The 8,417-nt window shown below is 46.5% G+C and overlaps 1 protein-coding gene across 1 annotated transcript in view; it reads left to right on the top strand.

Moving 5' to 3' along the window:
- LOC103259866 (O-acyltransferase like protein-like) overlaps positions 1-6,029 on the top strand; it is an 89,563-nt gene extending 83,534 nt beyond the window's left edge. The window contains 3 exon segments of the mRNA XM_021712066.1: positions 4,573-4,601; positions 4,603-4,716; positions 5,907-6,029. Of these exon segments, the coding sequence (XP_021567741.1) occupies positions 4,573-4,601; positions 4,603-4,716; positions 5,907-6,029 (266 nt within the window).
- Positions 6,030-8,417: the final 2,388 nt, after the last annotated feature.

The following is an 8,417-nucleotide window of genomic DNA, read 5'->3' on the forward strand; positions in this document are numbered from 1 at the left end:
GAGCGGCCACTGCCCTCCAGTCTGGGCGACAGAGTGAGACTCCGACTCAAAAAAAAAAGCATCCAAAGAGAAACAGTTAGGAAAGTCTTAACTGAAAATCTTGCCTGAGAAAGGTGTGTGCAAAAATGGCCCAAAGGAGCTCTTGCATCACGACACTGCACCGGCTCACACAGCTCTGGCTGAGGGAGTTTTTAGCCAATCAACAAATCACTGTATCGGAACACCCTCCCTACTCATCTGGTCTGGCCCCTGATGACTTTTTCCTTTATTCGAAGATAAAGGAAATATTGAAAGGAAGACATTTTGATGACATTCAGGACATCAAGGGTAATATGACAGCGGCTCTGATGGCCATTCCAGAAAGAGCTTCAGAACTGCCTTGATGGGTGGACTAGGCATGGGCGTGGAGCGTCGCTTCCCAGAGGTCGTAATTTGAAGGTGATTGTCATGATATTCACCAATGAGGCGTGCAGCACTCTTTCTAGGATGAGTTCGCGAACTTAATGGTCAGACTGCGTAAGGATTCTTCTGGATTCTTGGCGTTGGGCTAAATTCTTGTTATTCTGATCGTTACTTTCTTTTTCAGTAAATCTTTTTCCAGGAGATAGATTCAAGTTACCCTGGATATAAGTTCCTAGCTTTATTCTAATTTGACCCAAACATGAGCAGACATAAACCTGGATTCAAATTTGTGTGTTGAGAGCACACACATGGATAAAGCCCAAACAAATTTATAAAGTAACCATAAAACTATACAACCGGCTGGGCGCGGTGGCTCAAACCTGTAATCCCAGCACTTTGGGAGGCCGAGGCGAGAGGATTGCCTGAACCCAGTGGTTCGAGAACAGCCCGGGCAACTTGGCGAGACCTCACCTCCAAAATAAATCACAAAATTAGCCGGGCATCATAGCACACGCCTGTAGTTCCAGCTACTTGGATGAGGCGGAAAAATCACCAGAGCCCAGCAGGTCGAAGCTGGGGTGGCCTTGAGCATGCCGCTGGACTCCAGCCTAGGTGATGGAGTGAGACTACAACTCAAAACAGAACAAAACAAAAAAACTATACAACCAAGAAAATCTGCATAGCAACATTAACTTAATGTAACGAGTAGTTGCTGGAGTCAACTGGGGCTCACCACGTGAGCACGGGATCATTTTCCGTGGGGCACATTCTTTTGTGTTTGGCCTACCTGTATGAGCATGGGCTCTTTGCTAACTGAATTTCCTTACAACTATTTTGTCTTGTTCCACAGTGACATCTTGGTTCACCTTATTTAGCCTTTACTTGGGGAAAACCCCTCTTTTGTCTACTAGTCTGTCTCTGTTTATTCACCTAATTACATAAAATCCTATTTGGACGCTTGTTCTGTTAGGCACTGTTCTAGAGTTTGGGGGTACAGGAAGAGGCGAGGAAAACCCTTCCCTTGCAGGAGATTCCGTTAGAGTGAGGGAAGCGGGGAGACCAGGAAACTCTAGTAAGTTGAATAATGGTCCCCAGAGGTATCAGGTCCCAATTCCTGGGATCTTGCAGATGTGACTAAATTAAGGATCTTGAGATGGAGGGATTACCTTGGGTTATCTGGTTGGACCCCTAAATACAATCACACATGTCTTTGTAAGAGGGAGGCGGAAGGAGATTTGATTCCACACGAAGGGGAAGAGGGTGATATGAAGACAGAGCAGAGAGAGACTGAAAATGCTGGCCCTGAAGACTGGAGTGATGTGGCCACAAGCCAAGGAAGGCCAGAAGCTGCTGGGAGCTGGCACCTTGATTTGGGTCAGTGATACTGACTTTGGACTTCCATCCTCCAGAAACATGAGAGAATACATCTCTGCTTTTTCAAGACACCACGTCTGTGACAGTTTGTGAGAGCAGTCACAGACAACGAATCCGAAAGAGCATGAAGTCAAGACATTTGTCACATAAATTAGATTCAGATAAGTTTAGTGAATAAAAATAAATCAGGGCTAGGTGGATAACGGGGAGAGGGGTTCGCTTGCAAAGACGCCGGGCCAAAGCATTCCTGGCGGAGGCCTCCAGACTAGAGAGAACTGAACAGGTTGCAGGAATAGCAGGAAGACCAGTGGGAAAGGAAACCAACATCCAGCGGGAAGGGAATGGGAAGGGAGGTCAGAGAAGAAGCCGGGAGCCAGGTTAGGCAAGCCCTTCGAGGGGAAGAGTTTGGATTTTCCCCTAAATGCCTTGTGACACGATGTCATTGTCCACGTGGACTGCTATCACAAAAATACCATAAACTGGGTGCCTTTTAAGCCACAGAAATTTATTTCTCACGGTTCTGGAGTCTGGAAGCCTAAGATCAAGCCTGCTTTTTGGGTCTTAGAGGGAACCTTGATTTTGGTCAGTGAGACTGAAATATATTTAAGAAATTATTAATTATCATCACCAAGCAATGCCATAGGTCATTAAAACTTATTCCATCAGTCGAACTGAAACTTTATATCTTTTTTTTTTTTTTTTTGAGTTGGAGTCTCACTCCGTCGCCCAGACTGGAGTGCAGTGGCCGCTCCTGGCCACCGCAGCCTCGACCTGCTGGGCTCCGGGGATCCTTCCGCCTCAGCCTTCCAAGTAGCTGGAACTACAGGCGCGCGCTACCACACCCGGCTAATTTTTTTGATTTATTGTAGAGATGAGGTCTTGCCAAGTTGCCCAGGCAGGACTTGATCCTGCGGGCTCAGGCAATTCACTCACCTCGGCCTCCCAAAGCGCAGGATTACAGGCTGAGCCACCGAGCCCGGCCGAAACTTTATATCTTTTGATCAGCATCACCCCTCTCCCCATCTCTCCTTGACTTGTGATTTTAAAAGATTACTCTTTGTCGTGTGGAGGCTGTGGGATGGCGAGAACAAGAACAGAGACCAACAGATCCCCTGGGAAGCGAAGGTGGAGTCCCTGGGAGAGGCAAGGGAAAATGCATGAGGGCGTTAGCGGAGTGGTAAGCTACGGTCTTATCTGAGATACTTAGACTTATTTTTTTGTAGAGATGGGGGGGTCTCACTCTGTTGCCCAGGCTGGTCTTGAACTCCTGGCCTCAAGTAATCTTCCTGCCTTGGCCCCAAAACACTGGCATTACAGGTGTGAGCCACTGTGCCCAGCCAAATTGAGGATCCGTCTTAAAAATGTAGCTCAGCCTGTAATCCTAGCACTTTAGGAGGCTGAGGCAGGGGGATTGCTTGAGGTCAAGAGTTCAAGACTAGCCAAGGCAACATAGTGAGATTCTGTCTCTACCAAAAAAAACAAAAAACAAAAAAAAACACGACAGCACTCTATGGGGTACAAGAGAAAGAAAGGAGTCTGGGATGGCTCCAAAGATTTTGCCCTAAGCAACTGAGCAAATTGTGATGCATGACAGAGCACCTGCTTGTGCAAAGGAGAAATGGAAATTATCTTTTTTTCTGCAGCGTAAAACAACAGAAATTTATAATCTCACAGTTCCGGAGGCCAGATGCCTAAAATCAAGGTGTCAGCAGGGTTGGTTCTTCTGGGTGTTCTGGGGAGAGAGTCAGTCCCATCCTGTCTCCAAGCTTCTGATGGCTGCTGACGAGCCTTGGCGTTCCTCGGCTTGTGGGTTCATCACTCCAGTCGCTTCTGTCATCACATGGCCTCCATGCTTGTCTCTCTCCTGTGTGTCTGTCTCTTGTGAAAACACTAGTCATTGGGTTTAAGACCCATCCTAATCCAAGATGATCTGATCTCTAGTTCCTTCCCCTAATTATATCTGCAAAGACCCACATTCCAAGTACAACCACGTTCTGACATTCTGGGTGGACGTATCTTTTGGAGGACGACTATTCAAACCACTGAGACAGCAATAAGTGCTAATTTAAATACAATGAAAATGTCCTTTGGGGGGGAGGAGGATAACATTCTCTTAAAAATTACAATGCATAAAGACTTCCTTAAGAAAAGTTCACAGACTTAGGTGCAGAGTCCAAAAGAAGCAATGAAAAATAGGGAATCTTCACTGGCCCAGAGAAGACCTGGTGACCTGGTCATGAGTCCTCTATAAGGACGGTTTCATTGTATTTAAATTTAATTAATTAAAATATCCACAATGACCAGGGGCTATTGTCCGGGACAGCACAGTTCTAGAAAATTCGCCAAGTTACAGAATATTTGCTCTGAAAGTTCCGAATCTTCTAGTGCCTCTCACGGAGAGATGAAGAGTCTAAGACAGCTCATGTGAAATGCCTCATCCCGAGACCCAGTGGCTTACCTGGTCGCCTCTTGAACCAGACTTAGGCTAGTGCAAGGACTTTATACCTTGTTTTGTACATGGAATATTTTGTGCTCAGGGGTTGCAACCGTGCGAAGGAGGTAAGTTTGACTCAACCTCAACATTATTAGTGTCTCTCTTATGTTATCATATTCTTGCAAAAGGAAGGGTTTTTTTTTTTGCGGGGAGGGTAACATTCTCTTAAAAATTACAAGGCATAAATACTTTCTTAAGAAAAGTTCGCAGACTTAGGTGCAGAATCCGAAGGAAGCAATGGACAATGGGGTGTCTTCACTGACCCAGAGAAGGCCTGGTGACCTTGTGTCTGTTCTCTCCAGGTCTGGTGAACCGGCTGCTTTTCTTGGGACGTCTGGAGTTTCCTGGCCAACATCAGTTATGCTTGCTACCTGGTGCATCCGACTCTGATTATCCTCTACAATGGGCTTCAGGAAACACTTATTCACTACACCGATATCAACATGGTGAGTTAGCACACAGCTCCCAATTCTGAGAGCATCCCATCTACCCTCTTCTTGAGTAGCAAAGCAATCTATTTTTTTTTTTGAGTCAGAGTCTCACTCTGTCACCCAAGCTGGAGTACAATGACATGATCACGGCCCCCGCAACCTCAACGTGCTGGGCTCAGGCGATCCTTCTGCCTCAGCCTTCTAAGTAACTGGGACTATAAGTGAGTGCCACCAAGCCAGGCTAATTTTTTATTTTATTTATTGATTTACTTGCCATAGAAACGAGGTCTCCCTAAATTGCCCAGGCTGTTCTCAAACCTCTGGACTCAAGCCCTGTTTGCTTTTTAGGAAGACTTTCTATTATTATTATTTTTAAAGACCCTTATTGTTCTTTTATTTATTTATTTTTTTGGTCTCACTCCACGGCCCAGGCTGGAGCGCAGTGGCACACTCACGGCCACCCCAGCATCAACTTGCTGGGCTCTGGCCATCCTTCCGTCTCAGCCTTCCAAGTCGCTGGAACACAGGCACGCACTACCACGCCCAGCTAATTTTTGATTTATTACAGAGATGTGATCTTGCCAAGTTGCCCAGGGTGGTCTCGAATCTGCGGGCTCAGGCAATCCACTCACCTTGGCCTCCCCAAATGCTGGGATTACAGGCTGAATCACCGAGCCCGGCCCCTTATTGTTCCTTATTTGAGGGAGTGAGAGGGAGGGCTCCAGCACAGGTTAACATCTTGATTGTATTTATTTCATTTTTAACGTTAGCACTGATTGCCCTGCTGATCCATTTCTTTCTTTCTTTTTTTTTTTTTTTGAGTTGGAGTCTTACTCTGTCACCCAGGCTGGAGGGCAGTGGCCGCTCCTGGCCACCACAGCCTTGACCTGCTGGGCTCCGGCGATCCTTCTGCCTCAGCCTTCCGAGTAGCTGGAACTACGGGCGCACGCTACCACGCCCAGCTAATTTTCTGATTTATTGTAGAGAAGAGGTCCCACCAAGTTGCCTAGGCGTGTCTCGAACCCTCGGGCTCAGGCAATCCACTCATCTCAGGCTCCCAAAGGCGTGGGATTACAGGCTGAGCCACCGAGCCCGACTCTGATCCATTTCTTACAGCCAGGATGGCACTTTACAGTCTGAACAATCTGAACACAGTAGGAATTCCTGGAGTAAAACGGTGTCTCCCTGCTCTGCTTTGTCTCTAGTTCTATCTTTTCTCTGGACACTGTTTACTGACTTTCATCGCTGGGCTGGCCCTGACGCTGTTCGTTGAGAAGCCATGTCAGGAACTGAAGCGGTGCCTGCTGGGCCGTGATCGTTCTGATTAAGTCCCGAAAGAACCGATGGCCCTGTTTTTGGCTGTGACCTTGTTTATGTAATGAATGCTTGTGTTTTTGAGAAGGGGCATGAATCTGATTTTCTGAAAGTTTAATATGTATAAGCTCTCTGTTATTTAATATGTCAGGGTTTTGAGTGCTTATAGTTCTATGATAATTTTAAGTAGCACGAGAATCAACTTATGTTGTATAATTTTAGCCAAAAAAACCTGGAGTTTTCTTGTCTTGACCGGTATTTGATTTGCTATGTCAGTGATCATAGGAAATGGTCAAATGTAGTGAATTTAATGTAATTCGGGTTATGAAGCTCACTTGGGGGATGAGGCTTGTTTTTCTCGGTAAAATTCCAATATGCGGCTTCTCAAAACATAGTTGTTTATGTGTTGTTATGCTGTCTTTGTAGATGTGTAACTTTATCCTAGAACCTCACGGTGGTGTGACCCACTAGCATGCACAATTCATGGGTTTGTCCTTACATCTTTCAAATATTAGCTTTCTCTAACATGGCCCCTGTGTTAAATTAAACTGTATCCTTCCCCGCCAAAGGTATGTTGGAGTTCTAACCCCCAGTGCCTCAGAAGCGGCCTTATTTGGAAATAGGGTCTTCACAGAGGTAATTAAGTTAAAACAAGGTCATTAGGGGTGGAGACCCTAATCCATTAAGACCGGTGTCCTTTCAAAAAGGGGGAATTTGGACACGGAGACAGACAACGCACACAGAGAAGACGGTGTGAAGAGATACACAGTGAGAAGAAGGACATCTATTAATACAGTAAGCCAAGGGACACCAAGGATTGCTGGCAAACACCGCAAGGTGGAGGAAGCAGAAGGACTGGCCCCTACAGCCGTCCGAGAGAGCATGGCCCTGCCGGCCACCTCGATTTTGGACTTCCGGCCTCCAGAACGGGGAGGCACTCCATTTGTGTTGTTCAAGCCACCCAGTTCGTGGAACTCTGTGACCGTAGCCCTCGGAAGTGCCCTCCACAAAAGCACCTAACAGGGAAGAGACCTCCAGCCAGTGGTTTCTTTCCCAGCCCCTTTATTTCCAGCAATGAGGCCCAAAGATGAGGGGATCCTTGCAAGGCCAAGTGGAGAATCTGGAGATCGAAGCTCTCAGTCTTGTGTTTTGTTCTGGATATATAACTTCAATGAACCCTTGACACTTAACAGATGTCTGCCATCGCTTATAATATCGTCCCCCCCCCCCAAAATCACGGGCCACAGGTGCTTATTAGCAGGAATGGGCCACCCCTGTGGATCCTCTTTGCCATCCAGGGGATCTGGAAAAAAGAAAAAAAAAAAAGACCACTGGGGCGGGGCGGGGGAGGGCTGAATGCTTCAAATCCTCTGATGGCGACTGACAGCTAATCTTGGCTTTTGCCAGCCACGGGCAACAAGCCTCATCTCCCCGAGTCTAGTGTCTCTGCTGGCAGACGTCCACCTGGGTGAGATAGGCGCCAGGTCTCACCTGGTCTGTCCAGTCTCCCCTGAAATAAAACAGCCAGGTTGGCTTTCCAGGGGATGCGTAGTCCATCGAGGTCCTCGGGAGCCCCCGGGTGGCTGCTTCGGCACCTGCACCCTCTAACTTAATTAGGCCCCGAGGAGCTTTTGAGGACAAGAGGTGTTTTTCAGGGTAACACTGCCACGTGGGTGCACCCTGGCGAGGCGTGACTCACCTACCAACACTGCTCTGCAGCTGAATTGCCAGAAGCTTCCAGTTGTGAGACTGGAAATCTGAGACCCGTGGGATTTACCGACGCAGCCTTGCAAAGATGCTTTTGTAAGGAAAAAAAAAATAAAAATACCCTCCCCACCACTGCAATTCATGAAACTTAAGAGTTGCAAGGAGTCCGCTTTTGTTCTGGATTTAGTTTCAACCCAGAATTCCCGGAAATCTAAGACTTCCAGAGTGCGTGGATCTTATCTGGATCCTGAAACAAATTGTAAAAAGGCATTGTGATATTTATGAGATTGGAAATTTGAACACTGATCAGGTATGTGATGATGGGAAAGGCTTATTAAACTTTCTGCGTGACAGTGATATTGTGGTTTTATTTCTATATGTCTTTTAAGTGCATGCTAAAATATTTATGGATGAAATGATGTAAAGTCTGGAATTTGCCTCAGAATCATATTGGGAGGAGTCGGCACAGGTGAAACAAGACTGGTCATGTGATTGATTTTTGAAACTGGGTGCTGGGTACATGGCATCTCTGTTTTCGTGTATGTTTGAAATTCATGTAATAAATAGAAAACAAACGTGCAGAAACAGCAGTTTCGGAGCAGAGTTAAGTGTCAATTGAGGGTGCCTCCTCTAGTTCTTCTAAACTCTGAACTCCATGTGTTATCCCTACATCCCAGCCTGTGGATCAAAATAGG

Source organism: Carlito syrichta, unplaced genomic scaffold, assembly GCF_000164805.1.
Source record: "Carlito syrichta isolate Samal-C Ts95f unplaced genomic scaffold, Tarsius_syrichta-2.0.1 Scaffold303038, whole genome shotgun sequence".
Classification (NCBI taxonomy): domain Eukaryota; kingdom Metazoa; phylum Chordata; class Mammalia; order Primates; family Tarsiidae; genus Carlito; species Carlito syrichta.